Genomic DNA, 17,018 nt, shown 5'->3' on the forward strand with positions numbered 1-17,018 from the left:
CAACCACACAAATTCAACACCCACAATCCGATTGCCGTGTAACCACACCACTTATCTTTTCCCATGTCGGGTATGTGCCGATCAATTCCCGTTTCCTTGCTCGCCTGCTACCATGAGCAGCACGAGCAGCGAGGTGAAAAATGGGACCAAGTCGACCAGCATCCCTTGCAGGGCCTCATGACCGCCCGCCCGCTCATTTGCAACGGGGAAAAGAATATAAAAGACCTGGTTGCCTCCGCTGTCAATGCTTTGTGCTTTCAACTCCAAGCCCGACCCGCCTCCTGGTTCTCCATAAGGCTACACAAGACTCTAGAAGTGTGACTTCACTATCAGGCAAGAGTCAAACAAATCAACATGGCTCACGTCGACTCTCCCACCAAGGAGACCGTGCCTACTGCCCATCACTACTCCGATGAAGACGAGCGCGACAACACACATATGTCTCCAGCCAAGTATGCTGCGACAAGAATCACCACCCTCAAGCCTCCCATGGCAAAGGCACCCAACCCTTTCAAGCTCCTGGCCATGCTAAACACTCAACAATGGCTTTTCTTCCTGGTGGCCTTCTTCGGCTGGTCGTGGGATGCCTTTGACTTCTTCACCGTTTCGCTTACCGTGTCAGATCTGGCCGAGACATTCAACAAGTCCAACACAGATATCACCTGGGGCATCACACTGGTGCTCATGTTCCGTTCGGTGGGATCAACAATCTTTGGTATCGCTGCGGATCGTTATGGACGGAAATGGTAGGTCAAGGCCTCTTCAATCTTCGCATTGAGCTCTCAAGCTAAATGGAGATTCAGGCCTTTCATCATCAACAATATCCTCTTCATTGCCCTCGAACTTGGCACCGGCTTCACGCAGACCTACGGCCAATTCCTCGCAGTGCGCGCCCTTTTCGGTATTGCCATGGGGGGCCTTTATGGCAACGCGGCAGCCACCGCGCTTGAAGATTGCCCCGAAGAGGCTCGGGGTATCATTTCCGGGATGCTTCAGCAAGGCTACGCCTTTGGATATCTGCTTGCCACGGCCTTTGCTCGTGCCCTAGTCAACACGACTTCACACGGTTGGAGACCACTGTTCTGGTTTGGCGCGTGCCCGCCGGTGTTGATCATTATATTCCGTCTGTGTCTGCCCGAAACACATACTTTCCGTGCTCGCCAGGCTCTTCGTGCGGAGCAGGGCAGTTTGGCGGGTACTTTCATTTCCGAGGGAAGAGTTGCGCTGAAGAAACACTGGCTCTTGCTCATATACATGGTCCTTTTGATGGCGGGCTTTAACTTCATGAGCCACGGCTGTAAGTTTTGTCCTGGAAGCCCTCGACCAGTCCTCCCTTTGGAGAGTTCTTGATCACTGTTTCTACGCGAGAAGATTTGAGATGCTGACCCAAATCCTAGCCCAGGACTTGTATCCAACAATGTTGACGAACCAATTCAAATTCTCCGCCGATGCCGTCACGGTCACACAGGTGGTGGCCAACCTGGGCGCCATGACTGGCGGCACCACCATCGGATACTGCTCGCAGATCTTCGGGCGTCGATTCAGCATCATCTTTATCTGTGTCATTGGCGGAGCGCTGCTGTACCCCTACACCTTCGTCACCTCGCACGCCGTTATTGCAGCAGCGTTCTTTGAGCAGTTCTGTGTGCAGGGAGCGTGGGGCGTGATACCGATTCACCTAATGGAGCTCTCTCCTGGGTCTTTGCGTACGTTTGTTGTGGGTACTTCCTACCAACTGGGTAACTTGGCATCGTCGGCCTCTTCCACGATTGAGTCCACCATTGGGGAACGGTATCCTCTCGCGCCCCTCATCAACAAGGAAGGAAAGGCCGTCAAAAGATACAATTACGGCAAGGTCATTTGTATCTTCATGGGGGCGGTATATGCCTACACCATTTTGCTGACTTTCGTTGGGCCCGAGCACAGAGGGAGGAATCTCAATGTGGAATACGATGAGGATATGGCAGAAGTTACACACAGGGATCTGAGGCAGCAGCCGATCGCGGTTGGCCATGGGGATTCCAGCGAGGACGAGAAGGCGGTTGCGAGCGAGAAGGTTTGAATTGAAGGCGCGTGACGGTGCAGATTGCACGGTGCGACAGAGGTGGTTTGGTCTAAAACAGGAGCATGACGATAGCCCGTGTGGCTCCTTCAAAGGTCTGAGGAGCTGCATGCATCGTGGTATGCGAATGCTTTAACTATCTGAAGCCACCGCCAAAGCGACCGCTATCCGAGCCAGAATGGAATCCAAATACGAACCAATTTTGCCTCTGTCCGTGCCCTCGGCCTCCCTGGGATACTGTACACTGTATACCGAACATGCTATGTGTCCCGCTCGACCCGTCCCTTCTACGTAGAAAGTACTACCAATCGGCATTCACACACGATAGATGCGTGTATGTATGCATGTATCGCCTGTGTCGAGGTATACCATACTTGGATCGGCACAGATATATACATCCTATACCGAGTACTTTTAGGTTCCTAGCGAAGTCGTATGCTTTGATAACAAATAAGACAGACCTTGCGTCGCCGGCATGGCATCTTGGTCGTGTCTGGCGTTCTCAAGGCCGGTCGGCGCATGCATCCATACAGGATCCGGAACCTACATGGTCCGTAGGTAGGTACAGGCGCTCGGTGTCTGAAGCTCGTCGTCCTCTTCCTAGTATTGCAAATGGAGCTTTTACTTGTCGGCACCATGGCGCTGGCCCCGGGACTACATATGTCGTCCAAAGGTCGGGAAAAGGACCTCCGTACGGAGGATTGCTCGCGCGGGTTTTACTCGTGTAGGTAGGTGTTTTGGGGTTCGTCCCGGGCGCACCTCGTATTCAGGGTGTTCGATTAGTATGTATGTATATAGCTTGGGCGCCGCATTCTGGTGGCTTGCTTCAGGCTTCCGGCTGCTAATCTTGTGGTGTGTTTGTTTGAAGAGTGGCTGGCTGGTTAAAGCCTTGGGTTCATTGTACGTATGTAGCTACGGACTCGGTACAGAGGATTGGGTCTGCGTGTTCGTCGATCAAGGTCTCCATGGTCTTTCCACACCCTGCGCAGGCTGCCTAGTAATCTTCTGTATGCTCCGTTGAAAGTGAGTTTTCTTTGCGAATAGCCTCTGCGAGCTTTTGTGGTCGCCAGATCTAATGCACTGATTGACTCGGCCGATTCGGACATGAATGGCACAGTGAACAGGTGCCTGGATAGTCGATATCCTTTTGACAGCCCCAAGTTGGAAATTTGAGTCCGTAAGGTCTTCTTTGACACCACCACAGTGGATTTATGCGGCCCACTCTGCCCACACCGAGGCTTTTGGATTGATAGTAGAGTGCAGGAAGTGGACTTTTGGTGTGTGGCATTTGAGAGCCTAATATGGCGATCTTGGAAATACTGCCCTCTTCCTCTAAGGTATTAGGCTGGTTTGTCCCGGACACGATGTTTTGTTCTATGGCTAGTGAAACAGCGAGGTTGAGTGAAGAATACTCACAGAACCCATCCACGCTCGCCACATTTCTGGAAGCTTTGGATTGGTCTCGCGAGTAGAGAGGTGTAGTTTCCGGGCTCTGCTGGGTTGGCAAAGCGTGGGGATCGAGAATGAGTGATATCCTAGGTGCCATATTCGCTTCAGCTCCGACTGCAACTTGGAGCAGGTGACGCGTCTGCTGTGTGGTCCGTTGTCACGAGAGATGGTCTGAAAATGGTCAGCCAACAACTGGGTCGATCCCATGGAACTGAATAACTGTGAAGATGATCACATCGCTGTGTCTCCTGAGACAAGATTTCCCCTTACAATAAATACAACTAAAGGACATAGCGTATAACGATCCTTATCTATGAAAAGAAGACAGCACGCATCAGAAGGCCAAAGTCACACCTACACATAAAAAGTAGCTAGAACACTGCAGAGCTTCCCATCAAGATCTTTGCAATGTGTCCTGATTCGCCTTCAAGTCAAGAAGTTGAGGGCGAACCGCGCTCGGCCGAAGATGCTGGAATTACCGCAGCCCACATCCTTCAAGATGCTGTCCAATTCCTGGAGCAGTCGATAGACGGCGGGAAGCATGTCTCAAATAAAAGATTTGCATCGTGCGGTGTTGGAAAATTCCTTGCATGGGAACATCACACTCCAAATTCAGATTGCTGAGTAGGGCTTCTATAGTTCAGCTAGAGCTGTGCTGTATGAGACTTCTGCTGATGAAATTGTTGGCTTGCACTATAGATGCTCTTTGCAACAATCCCAATGTGCGCTGCAAACCCGTGAGGTCCATCTTCATGATGCAATACTCATCTAAATTAGCGAACAGGCAAAATCCCCGAGCTTTTATATGGCGGGGGTCGGTGCCGACTCTTTATGGTCAACCGTGGTTGGCAAGCAGGTAACGGATTCTAGTCATGTATCGGTCGACCATCGTTCCTAAAGACTCCAGACTTTGCCTGCTGTCTTAGCTTGGCTGCTATCTTTACCTCGCATGGAAGCGGCGCCTTGTTTCTGTGTCAAAATAGAGGCACGAGGCTGGCTGATATTGTCGTTGTTCACGGTGGGGAAGGACGGGGAAAAGCCGCTCAAAGTCATAAAAATAGCAAATTCTTGAGCAGTCTGATAGTTACCGGCCTATTAATACGAAAGTCGTCCCTCGGTCTGGGCGCGGGAGCCAAACATCTCTCCATCGCGCCGCTTTCTGCCAAGTATCGAGGATCAATGTTCGCGGATACTATATGTAGGTACTCTGTCGGTTCTTCATCCTTGCAATTGAGACTCAAATCTGACTCTTGGTATGCTTCTAGCTCTGGATCGCAGGCTGACCGTCTGCCTTCGCGTTGAGCTTCCCGTAATCCATGCCGTTATTGGTTGAGGTTGTGACAGACCGGGGAAGCAGCTCCCTTCTCCCCGCTCAAGTCTGGGTCAATGTTGCCCGAGACAGAGGAAGGGCGCCTTTGTCGCAGGAGTATCAGAGTAATGTCAAATTGAATTCAGTCGAAACAGTCAAAGTAGCTGGACAGCCACCGTGTCAGACTCGGACTGAAAAGTATACTCGTCAATTCCTCTGCTATTGGAATGGCAGCAGCACAACCGCTCACGTTTCAATGCAATGTCTTGTTCAAGCTTAGGTCACTGTAGGCTACATAATATGTAGGTGCCTTGAGATAAGTGCCACGGTGCCAGATAGCACCGATAGGACTCTCCGGGCGTTGTACAGGTTTCTGCTGTAAGGTTGATAACAGTGCTATTTGTTGGATGTGTGTGCAAGCTGCTGGCGATCACTTAGGTGCATATCTAATGTCGTCGGGTAAGTAAATGGATAAGAGCTCCATAGAACATACTCTGGACAGTAAGAAGAGGTTAGCTGCCAAGCTTCAGAGGCTCGGTTTAGCATCGACATTGACCGCCGTGGCACTCCAGTGATGATAAGAAGCGAGATGAATGATATGGCGACGCTTTTTGGTCTTATCTGCATCATGGACGTGCGGTAGCCTCGGCGCTACATATGTACAGTAACCAGTACATGTCTAGTGATGGTTCTTGCTATCGCAACTAGATTATCTGCGGCCATTAGATCTTCTCTTACTCCGGGTTTAGCATGAGCCTTGTTTATCTTTAGCCCGGGTTGAAAAGGTGGCTGGATAAGTAAACGGTAGGATTTCGACGTGGCTTTCCTTGTGAGTACAGTAGCCTGTGCCAATGTGCTGATCCCCTGGCATCTGCCAAATCTTCAACCTGGCCAGGGGTCTCGCCGTCTCGTTGGAAGGGTGTCGACAATAGGGGTTGGGTATGGTTCGTCCGATCTGGGTGTTACGGTTCTCGGTATTTGGAACTACGCAGTGGATGCGAGATATGAAATCCTTGAGGATGGCTTGATCGACGCCCGGTGGTGATCAATGGCTTTCGAGATGACAGCTTCAGTACCTCGTAGGAACCGAGTACCCAGTACTTGGTTCAAATCTCTTGGAGCAAGCCGGAGGACGGAGTGGATACTTCGGGAATCAGGGCAGGACAAGGGTCGACAAAGAGGGCCGATTGGCGATGATTGGTGTGCCTGGCAGACATCTGTGTGCCCTTGGAGAAAATGCGGCAACCCGGCACAAGACTGCGAATGGCTTGCTGATCGACTCGAAAGGACCATCCTCATTTTCCGCACGCATAGATAGAGGGCGAGACTATTGAGCGGGAAGCAGAGAGCTTATTGAGGAATGCATAACAAGTATGGAAAAGAGAGGCTCCACGAAACGAGACGAGAAGCCGTGGCTGCGTGTGTGAGGAAAACTTCACCCGCGAATCCTTGAGTTGAGCAACCTGAGCGACGTGTTGTGTGTGTGTTGTGGCGGTCGCAATCGGCCACTTAGCTGCCCCAATGCTTGCCCAATGTCAACTTTTAGTTAAAGGCAGGCCCCCCGCCATGCCCTAATCTTAGCCAGCTGGATGCCAGCCATGCCCGTAATGCCTGTAATGCCCACTTTTATCAGCCACCCGTTGCAGCTAGCGAGTTCGATGCTTATCCGGCCACAGTTACTAGGCCCAACTGCGCCCTCCTGCGTACAAGTATCTCCGTACATCTGAAATGTTCTGCGTTTCTGTTATCATGTTGATGGGCTCCCTTTTCATCCGCTTGTGTCTACAAGTATAGGTACGGAGTACTTCAGCATACCTTGAACGTTGTCTCACTGCACTAGATCCATCCGTATCGAATCATGATCATCAATATGACCTGCAGGGTCTATTCGTCCTCACCCGCTTGACCCGTGTAGGGGTCCGTGTCCCGACCATATACGACAAACAGACGGCACACCACCACTGCCACTTCCATCTGGCCCGTGATCTTGTTCCTGCTCCTTGCTCCTCCCTCCTGCACCGTTCGTCAGCATCCTCAAATGGCGTATGCCTCGGTCGCCCAGGCTGAGCATGAGGCCGTATATCGCGAGTCCGCCGCTACTGACTCCGTCCACCATCCTCCGCATTCCTACTCACCTTCCCGCTCTCCAATCCTGCCCGAAATCTCGAGTCCACCGCTGTCTCTCCCTCTATTCGATCAATTCTCCCGAGATGGCGATCTGTCGATGGCGTCTCAAGCGGGACCAAGTTCCGTAGGCGTTGGGTCTCTTCTTAAATCGCTGTCCTCCTCGCAGTCGTACCAAATGGTGGAAGAAGACGACTATGAGGAGCCAATGCCCAGCTATCCAGAACCTCTAGCACCACGATTAAAGATGAACGGTCTACCTTCTGCACAGAACACACCCGCATTCCAGAAAGAAGACCCTCCAATCAGGACCGCCTCAATCAGCCGGCACTTGCCTCTGAATCATCCAACCCCGGATTTGCAGTCGCTGCAAGGGGCGCTGGTCAAAAATGTGGAACGTCTGGAAGAAAGCGCTGAGCGTTTGAGCATGACCTCGAGCCTTGAGGACGGGTTGAACAAGATGAAGCAAGATCAAAAGCGCCTGGAGCGTCAGTCCTCAGCCCCAGCGACTCTGGACAACGCCTTTCGCCCCACGATCCAGAGACAATTCTCGACGGGTTCGTGGTCTAATTCAATCATTGGTGTCAACCAAACGGCCAGGCTAGGAGGATATTCTCCCTCAGGATACCACATTACATCTCCGACTGGGTCAATCCGCTCCGGACCGTGGCCACCCCAGCAGCAGCACATCGAACGACACTCTTCAAAAGGCAGTCGTCGAAGTCACGTTCTGCCACCCCTGGAAGGCCGGCCGCTGGAGTTCAGCCCCGATCGTCATGCCTCTATCTCCATCTACCCCGAAGACGAAGTAGCGCCCCGTGCGTCACCTCGAGAGTCCGAGGGCTCGATCCAGGAGGAGAGACCCACTACCTCTGCTTCCAACGACACATATCGTCAAGCACAGGCCGCGTTCAATGACTTCGATGGAGTACACTACGGCAGCGCGCCCCTGTCCCACGAAGGAGCTGCCTCTATATCGCGTCGTATTTCTCTGAACCACCCGCCGCTTGCACGAGATTCCAAGGCTTATAAAGAACCTCAACCAGGAGAACGAATGATCTACTATCCTGCTCCGGTTCCGGTCATGTTGAATCTGCCTCCGAGACTGTCAAAGTTCAACATCAGTGAACGAGACAAACGTCGACTCCAGGCTCTCAGCGGCATCCCAGACGACGTGCGCAAGTCGGCGATTTGGCTTGGAGAACAAGACACCGCCAAGTTGCAGGGCCAAAGTAATCCACTCAAATTACCTCCACAGCTGCGGGCCAGCGCTTTCTTCGAGCAACCCAGTGTCACTCAAGACTTACAGCTCAAGAACGGCTCAGCTGTCCAGACGTTGGACAGCATCCTAGATGCCGCTGCACACGCTCCCGTCTCAGCGTTCACTGATCATCCAATTGCGGGCCATCTTGGGAAGGAAGTCTATGGCCCAGACGCCTCTCCGCGGAAGAGTATGCAATTGGCCGAAGGAAAGGCGAAGAAACGACGAAGTTCTCTTAGTACGATGCTCAAGACGAGAAGATCGAGCACTGCCCTCTCAGGCTCGGGCCTGGTGCGCTCAAAGTCAAGAGGCTCCCAAAATCTGGATGGCGCCGACCAACCCAGTGGAGATGAACTTGACCGAGCAGCGGCGCAGTCGATATCACCGGATGCTGACGAAATATCTGATGAAGAGGAGGACAAGGATGTCGTACCGCCAGGGTTTTCGACGGCGCCCACGACCTTACTTGCTGAATTACAGATGCGGAAAGAACAACAGAGACTACGCAATCGCACTGCAGCAGACGCTTTTCCCAATGGCATGCACTCGACCCTGCTCGAGCTTGACGCTGTTACTCAGCTTCAGCAGAGAGCCCGAAAGACCAAACATGTCACTTTGGCCTGGGAAGACCACGATGAAGCAAATAAACAAAACTTCGACGACGAGGATGTCCCTCTCGGTGTCCTCTTCCCAGAAAAAGATAGAGCAGACCATGCGAACGCTCATAGACCGATCGGGCTCCTAGAGAAGCGGGAGTTGGAAGACAACGAGCCCTTGAGTCATCGGCGAGCAAGATTGCGAGGCGGGCCGCTTCAGACTGCAAAATCCGAGGCAAAAGGTCAGATCGAAGAGGAAAGCCGACCTCCCGTCATCGAGGATGTGCCCGGCCTCTCCCAAGAACCTCTGCCCGAGGATGAGAACGAGACATTAGCTCAAAGGGCTGCAAGGATAAAGCTGGAGAAAGAGAAGGGCACTGGAGGCCAATTTACAGAAGAGTTGACCTCTCAATTAGGCCTCAACCTCGAGAGCGATGTATTACCGCCGCCGTCAAAGACACCAGATGTGGAGGAGACATTAGCTCAGAGGCGAAAGAGGTTGAAGGAGGAAGCATCCACCAATCCACATACCAATCAGCAGCTCAAACCCATGCACAGTCTGGCCGACTTACTCCAAGCTCATCCAGTGGGTACACAGCCCAAACCAGCGCTGCCTCGGACGAACTCGAATTACGCGACCCACAACGCACATTGGGGTTATTCTCAGCAAAACAACGTCTTCAATGCTTCTTATGGCTATCCGAACAATGTCGGGTACATGAACAGAGGACTCGGCGCCACATTACCGAGCTATATGCAACAAACATATCCTTACGCCTATAGCAACCAGCCATATATACCAGACCCGATGTCGGGTCCGCCTTTGGATCCCAAACAGCGAGCGCAGATTGATCGCTGGCGGCAGAGTATTGTACAGTGATGGGATAGGTCTGGCGTATTGATTGTGTCATCTACTGTGTTCTTCCCTTGTTGGGTACTATCCCACTAAGAGTTGGAAGCGGCAGGTGTACAGAGCCCTCTCTGGAGCCTCCAATCACTTGGATGGAATAATGAAGACAATGTATGAATAGCATGAGCAAAATACGACTGGAGTGTTGTTAAGGGGTATCGGCACAATACGGGACGGGCAAGAGGTAGAGATTTGTTGTCAGGGTGAGATCTGCACCGTCTAACTTCACCAACCAACGAAGGATACTGTACCTTTGTAATTATGACTTGAGTCGATTGTCTTGGTGGATACTGCGACCCTTCCTCGCCTTGTTCAGAGCCTTGCACGTGATAAATCTCAGTGGGGTTTGTTGCCGTGGCAGCCGCAACTGGGTAAACAAAGCGGGTGCGATTTCACCGCGGACAGGTCGTGAGGCCAGGCCAACTCCACGTCCATGCCTTAGCCATGGATCATCCTGCTGCCCGTGCCCCAACATCATTCCTGTTTCTGTAGAAGTGATGAGCTCTATCTGACTAGGCACCGCGCCCAAATATATTTGTTCCATCCAACCACTATGGCGCCATCCGTCCATCAGGTCGCCCAGATCTTCGAAGATCCGGAACCTCAACAGAGAGGCCGAAGAGCGAACCACAATCGAGGTCCTTCCGTGGGAGACGTACTAAGAGGACGTCGGAAGGACAATTGTAGTCCTACAAAGTCACAAACCCCGTCCAGTCGCGAAAATGCAAGTTCTGCCAGTCCACTGGGAGAGCGTCATATCAACAGCCCACCTCAACCGAAACGCGTTGCAACCAAACGAGGCGATGAGCCCGCTCGCCCTGCTGGTCCCCGCAATCACAAAAAGACTGGGAGCTCTGTTTCGCTGAAAGGAATTATCTTGGGCAAAGAGAAGAGTGCATGCAACGGTAGTGTTTCCTCTGGCGAAGGGCGGACGGTCGACAGCAAGCTTAAGAAGGTCAAATCAGCCGGTAACCTGTCCGGACTACTGAAACGGAGATCGAAAAAGGATCTCAGGGAAGAAGACAATAATAATAATAATAACAATAACAACAACAACAACAACCAAGAAAATTGCCCTCCAAAGACAACACCCGTCGAGAGTCCCACCTCCGTTTGGGCACAGTTTGCTACTCAACCCCTAGAGGCTGCAGATGGCACGATGATTTACCCAATGTCGAAGAGAAGAACCGTTGAAGAGGAGATAAAACTATACACCCCCAAAGACTACTCGGAATTCCGGCCTGCCGAACAGAGGAACTTTTATGGTTACGCGCCCGAGACGCCATCAATGCTGGACTACCAGCCACCTCAGCGGCCATTCTTGGAGCACAAATCTAGCAGAAGCTCCATCTTCACGGAGAACATTGACGATGATGTTGAGGAAGGATTCAAGCGGCCAAAGAGTCGAGACCAGCCCACTAGTCGCCCGGCCTCCTCTTCCCAGGTCGATGCCCATCTTGATGCGCAAGTTCAACCTGCAAACTCATTTCAAGCAGATCCTAAAACCAAATTAGGCTCGAGAGTCTTCGAAGCAATCCAAGCCTTCAACATGAGAGCCCGCAAGGACGCCCGCTCGGTCCCAGAGACCCTGAGTACCGCGACTTCCCCTCTGAGTCCTCAAGAACTAGACTCAGCCTTCGAGAAGGTGCTAGATTCCCTGAACATCCCCCTCAACATGCGGGGCAATATGCGAAACCTCAAGCCTGATGTGAAGGCAGGCCTGATGAAGGGTGAGCGTATTGGCAGTGGCTCATCCACGGCGTCAGCCTTAACTGATAGCCAGGAGGCCAGCTCAGCAGCCAGGAACTCTCACAGGAAGGAGAATGAGAGACCGAAGAGTGAGGGTGAGGGGGCCAAGGAGGCCAAGGATGGCAGACGATCCAGGTCGCGATCCCGCCCGAGAAGTCGTATCCTGACTTTGACCAGACGGGAGGAAGACTCTCCCACCAAGCAAGACAGACCAAGTTCATCCCTGAGATCACGCAGCAAATCCAGGAACAAATCTGCCGACTTGACCGGCTCCAGACCGACCTTGGCGAAAGCCATGGCCTCGACAGCATCGCTAGCATCCCTCAACCCGGCAGAGAGCGCCACCACTCCAGGCGATTTCATTCACTACCTTCGGGAAGTGCAGAAGCCCGCACTAGTCGAAGTGAGCAAACTGCACAAACTGAGGATTCTCTTGAGGAATGAATCAATCTCTTGGACCGATCACTTCGTGAGCAAGGGCGGCATGGACGAACTAGTCCAACTGTACTACCGCATTTCAAAGATCGAGTGGCGAGAAGAACATGAAGACAACCTCCTTCACGAGACGTTGTTATGCCTGAAAGGGCTATGTACGACCTCGCTTGCTTTACAACGTCTGCAGCAAGTGGAGCATGAGTTCTTCCCTGTTCTCTTGCGTATGTTATTTGACCCCGAGAGAAAGGGTCCATCAGAGTTCAACACAAGAGGAGTCATAATATCACTTCTGTTCGCTCATTTGTCAGCAGACGTCGGCTCTAATCATGAGCTTGTTCATGCCCGAGCACAGACAATCCTTGGGTTCCTCAGGGATCCTGCACCGGAAGATGGCAAGCAGCCGCTTGACTTTGTCTCACAAATGCATACTCCTCGTCCTTACCGAGTCTGGTGCAAAGAAGTTGTTAATGTCACGAAGGAAGTGTTTTGGATATTTTTGCATCATCTCAACGTTATCCCCATTGTTGAGGTTGATGAGTCGGTGGGATATTGTCAAGCACACTTCCCGCCTCCTCGACCACCCCACCCAGCAGCTCCGTACGTGGGAGGAGTTGAATGGGAAGCGACGCAGTACCTCGCGACCCACCTGGACCTGTTGAATGGGCTGATTGCCTGCCTGCCCACCGTGAAAGACCGTAATGCGTTGCGGGAGGAGCTCAAACAATCCGGATTCGAAAAAGTCATGGGGGGCAGCCTTCGAACATGCAAAGAAAAATTCTACTCCGGCGTTCACGAGGGTTTGAAATGTTGGGTTGCAGCGGCCAAAGCAGACGAGTGGCCGGTGGAAGATGTCAGAGCAGGGCCACCAAGGGAAACGGCAAGCCCCAAAAAGAGCCCAGTGAAGAAAACAACCGACGAACCTCCACAACTAGCATTGAATGTGGGCGCTGGCCACGGTCAGGCAATAACAGTCGACGACGGGTGGATTTGAAGTTCTGACGCCATGGCGGAGCATGGAAAGAAGGTTAAACGGACTCTGTTCGACGACGAGTTGATTAGACTGTTGGAAAGGGAAGAGGTTCATGACCTTGACGATTGTTACTGTCCTTGCAAAGATCGGTCACTCTTAGTGAGTAAAGTGAAGTTATGAATGATTTTAGCCATAGGAGTAATGGGCTTGGTCCGGAATACAATGTGTTTTCTCAGTTCACGAAACTATTACGGAAGCCTTGGGAAGCCTACTGCAAAGAATGAGGGGTAGCCTTACCCCTGGCGAGGCTGAAATATCATACGAGGCTGAGTTCTGGGGCTGACTACCAAAACCTTGGAGCACGTGATGGCGGAAAAAAAGAGGAGAAACGTTGATCGGTGAATTGATGTCACCAACCACCGATTGGAGAATCCATCGAGCAGAAGAGGCACAAGGCACAAGGAGACTTGAGGGAGATGCGCGCAACGCTGGCTGCGCTCCCATTCTCCACCACCCACCCTCATCCTCATTCACCAGCTCTTAGTTTTGTCTCTTTCGCGATGCCGTCGGCTTCCCTGAGCGTCTCCTTTGCGCTGTATTAATTCCTACTGTTTTCGTTCATCCGATGCTGTGACAGTTTGTTGGAACTTCTCGTCAGGCCATCGTCGCTGATCGCCCACCTCGCAGCTCTTGTCTTCGTCCTTCCACCTTCTCACCATCGGATATCCTTATGTCCACAACAACAATGACTACCACTACCACGCTGGGCACCTCCAACTTGCGAGGTGGACCATCTCGCTTGACTCGAATCAACCCTGCTAGAGCCTCGAAGGGCCTGGGATCGACCCTCTTGCGCCAGAACTCACTTGTCTCCAACAGTGGTCTTGCTCTGGCATCCTCCTCCAACGCCGTCGCCTCACAGACCCAGAATAACAATGACCCGCCGGGCATGTACCCCGCCATTACTCAGTTCGCCGATGCGATTGCCGCTTTGCCTCGAGAATACCGTCGTCACACTTCTTTGTTGAAGGAAGTCGACGCAAAAGCGTGGGGTCCCGAGGGAAATCTACAAGACATCTTGGAGCGGTGTTTGACCGACAGTGCGACTGCTACGAGAAATCTAGCTGCTGCTTCTCAGAACCTAACTGGCTCCGTGGCGGCAGATGATGCTCTCAATCTCAGCGAAGCGAATAGCGTCGCCGGTGCCTCGGTTGACAACGCCTCCCTCGCCTCTGCCCGCTCTGCCGACCCTATCATCATGCAGCGAAGACAACAATATCACGCCTTAAGACAAAATCTCATGGCGATCATGGTCACCATGGATGAAAAGAACCATGTCATCAACAATGCCAATGAAGAGGTGGCGAGGCACATTCGCAGATTGGATCGCATCTGGCCTCATATCGCCGAGGAGATCTCGGAGGAAGCCAGGTTGGGAAGCCTGAAACATTGGGCTTATACCGAGACGAATCCCGTAAAGAAGCCTACTGCGCCTACTACCCGCAGAGAGGCTGCGGCTGCGGGTCTAGCTACTCTGCATGAGAGCGAAGTCGCGCATCGGAGTGAAGCTAGAAGAGAGGCGCTCCTTGCCAGGAGGCAGCGGGTGGCGGCGCATCATGCAGATTCCGACTTCGACGACTCGAGACCCCCCCCACGCAAAACCACCACCGGCGGTAAGAAGCGGGTGGCTGAGGCTGCCCCAGATCCCACTGGCCTGGGCATCTCCGGCGCAGGCACAGGGAAGAGGAAGAGACCCGAAAAACCGGCAGTCGCGGGTGTGGCTATGGAACGTTCGATCAGTAGTGTGCTCGGAGGCCGCCCAATGTCCAGAGAGAATTCACAGCAGGAAAATGCGAAGAAGAGAAAGGCTTCAGCAACCGCTACCTCTGTGGCTCGGAAACGGTATGAGTCAAATTCGGTATTGAAGAAACCTGCTAAATTTCGCAACTACAGAATCAACGCTGCGACTCAAGACTCACCCAAGGTTGCCTCCTCACCGCTCGCCGGTACAACAGGGAAAGAAGCTTATAAGAGAAGTCCTGCACTCTCCACAGTCCGCCCCGCTGCAGGACGAGGACGCCAGAATTCTACACATACACTCGAGGGCGCAAAAGGCAGGCCTTCTTCCCTGACGTCGAGCAGAAATGGAAATGGCAACAATGTGACTGCCAGTGCATCGGAGCTGAGCAGTTCTGCGGCCGTCAGCGGAAAGAGCACAAGTGAAGTCAAGAATATTATAAAGGAGACGAAGGTCGATAAAGGAGAGCGGCTGGTAGAAGAGGAGTCTGCAAGCCCGAACGGCCTAGCTAACGAACATCCGGCTAAAGGAGCCACATCAGCGGACAAGTCCTCCAGCAAGCAAGATGCCACCAAGGGTGACCTTCAAGACGATGCATCTACGAAGGGGACAGCATCACCCCGCTTGCCACTAGCTCTGCAGACGAATGAACTGAAGAATGAGCGCTTGGGAAGAGGTAGAGCCTCAAAGACGTCAACACCCGTTGCAGGAACGTTCGCCGAGGCCGAAGCAGCAGAGACTTCGTCGACAGCCGGAAATGGCGGCGCTGCTACTAAGACCAAACGACCTGCCAGACCGAGAGTGAAGGATCACGGTCTCCACGATTCACTGTCACCTAAAGGATTGCCAATGAAACGACCCCACAAAAAGAGTGGCAGTCTATCGTTCCCTTCCACAACAAGCGCCTCGAACAACGGTCAACGCCTGAAAGACGAGACGGACCCTCCAACAAAGTCCTCCACCCCGTCAGAGCGTGACTTGGCTCTGAACAGCACCGCGAACAATGTCGGTGCAGGAGAAGTGGACGAAGAGGACGAAGAAAACGAGGGGGCGGAGGAAGACGAGGAACGATATTGCTATTGCCAGGGCGTGAGTTATGGGGAGATGGTGGCCTGCGATAGGGACGATTGTCCAAGGCAATGGTTTCACTTGGAGTGCATTGGCCTGAAAAGCGTGCCCAAGAGCGCCAAGTGGTATTGTGATGAGTGTAAAGAGGTCCTGGCCAGGAGTGAGAGGGGCGGCGGGAAGGGAAAAAATGGGGGCAATGGAAATAATGGAAAGTAATAGATGCCAGCCAGTTGCAGTGAACTTCAGGACATAGAGCGGGCCTTTTTTCCGCTCCAGGGGCCTCTATTGATGTTGTACTCCGAACAAGCCATACAGGGAATCGATGAAGATATCGGTATGAAGCAGCATACAAGTACACAGCACAACACAACACCACCACACGCCCAATGAGTAACGAGACCTTGCGCCAGTCTCTTCTTCACTTCTCTTTTTCCGTGTATTTGAGACAACACGCTCGCTCTTTTATGTTTCCGCTCGACAAGCGTGCAATAGACAAGGTGGGAAGGAGGCGGCCAAAGCAGATGAGACGGACAGGATATACTTATCTTTCTCTATACCTATGTATACCTGAAGCCAGGGTGCTGCAGGGTGCTATTATGTAGTTGCTCGTGCGCTGAGAGGGATCATGATGATGACATGTGCCTCGGAGAAAGCCTCTTGACCGCGGCGGAGTAGTATGGGCGAGTATGGGGTAGGGAATGCATTGCATTAGTATGTTCATTACGTGCGAGTAGGACAGCAGGTAAAGGATGTCGGTGATCTCAATACTAGGTACACGGCTCATTTCGGGACAGTCGCACTGACTTTGATCCCGAGCCAGGTGGTCGGCTTGAGGACCGGGCGCTGGGCATATCCCTCTCTCTTCCAACTCGTACCTGTTGTTTTATGCTGTGTTAATGTGTGGTATCGTTGGTGGCTGTTTAGCATGCACCTCAGTCGTGTCGTGTCATGTCGTGTTGAAGCCCTATTGGGCCTCAGCATCACATCCATCTGCGCGCTTTGCATGCTGCATGCTGCATGCTCCCGTGCGTATGGTCCGAGACTGTGACCGTTATAAGGCGGCGGCGGCTTCCTGCAGATCTATCTGTCTCACGTCTGCTTGCTGTACGGAGGGGGCCGAATTGAAAGAGGGGCCGCAAACCCTCTCCCCTTCCTTCGCTTCCACATCGAACGAGACACTGCTCGATCTCGACCGAGCTAGAGGTGGGCTGGGCTGCTGAGTGCGTTGGCGGGCGTTGGGCGGGCAATTGTCCAATGCAACTAACCTAAGCGACTTGACTGACCTGA

General features: G+C 52.6%; 4 protein-coding genes across 4 annotated transcripts; all 4 read left to right on the plus strand.

The window, feature by feature from the left end:
• Positions 1 to 354: 354 nt before the first annotated feature.
• On the plus strand, positions 355 to 2,062 carry Z519_04925 (uncharacterized protein; the record flags this gene model as incomplete). The annotated part of the gene is made up of 3 exons (XM_016762667.1): positions 355 to 746; positions 804 to 1,297; positions 1,398 to 2,062. The coding sequence occupies 3 exons, from the start codon at positions 355 to 357 to the stop codon at positions 2,060 to 2,062; spliced, it is 1,551 nt and encodes a 516-aa protein (XP_016621614.1).
• Positions 2,063 to 6,858: 4,796 nt separating this feature from the next.
• Z519_04926 (uncharacterized protein) lies at positions 6,859 to 9,681 on the plus strand (the record flags this gene model as incomplete). Its single annotated transcript, XM_016762668.1, has 1 exon — positions 6,859 to 9,681. The coding sequence occupies one exon, from the start codon at positions 6,859 to 6,861 to the stop codon at positions 9,679 to 9,681; it is 2,823 nt and encodes a 940-aa protein (XP_016621615.1).
• Positions 9,682 to 10,264: 583 nt separating this feature from the next.
• Positions 10,265 to 12,886, plus strand: Z519_04927 (uncharacterized protein; the record flags this gene model as incomplete). Its single annotated transcript, XM_016762669.1, has 1 exon — positions 10,265 to 12,886. One exon carries the CDS (start codon positions 10,265 to 10,267, stop codon positions 12,884 to 12,886), a length of 2,622 nt encoding a protein of 873 aa, XP_016621616.1.
• A 724-nt stretch (positions 12,887 to 13,610) lies between these two features.
• Z519_04928 (uncharacterized protein) lies at positions 13,611 to 15,947 on the plus strand (the record flags this gene model as incomplete). The annotated part of the gene is made up of 1 exon (XM_016762670.1): positions 13,611 to 15,947. One exon carries the CDS (start codon positions 13,611 to 13,613, stop codon positions 15,945 to 15,947), a length of 2,337 nt encoding a protein of 778 aa, XP_016621617.1.
• Between the last annotated feature and the right edge of the window lie 1,071 nt (positions 15,948 to 17,018).

Source organism: Cladophialophora bantiana (genome assembly GCF_000835475.1).
Source record: "Cladophialophora bantiana CBS 173.52 unplaced genomic scaffold supercont1.6, whole genome shotgun sequence".
NCBI lineage: Eukaryota > Fungi > Ascomycota > Eurotiomycetes > Chaetothyriales > Herpotrichiellaceae > Cladophialophora > Cladophialophora bantiana.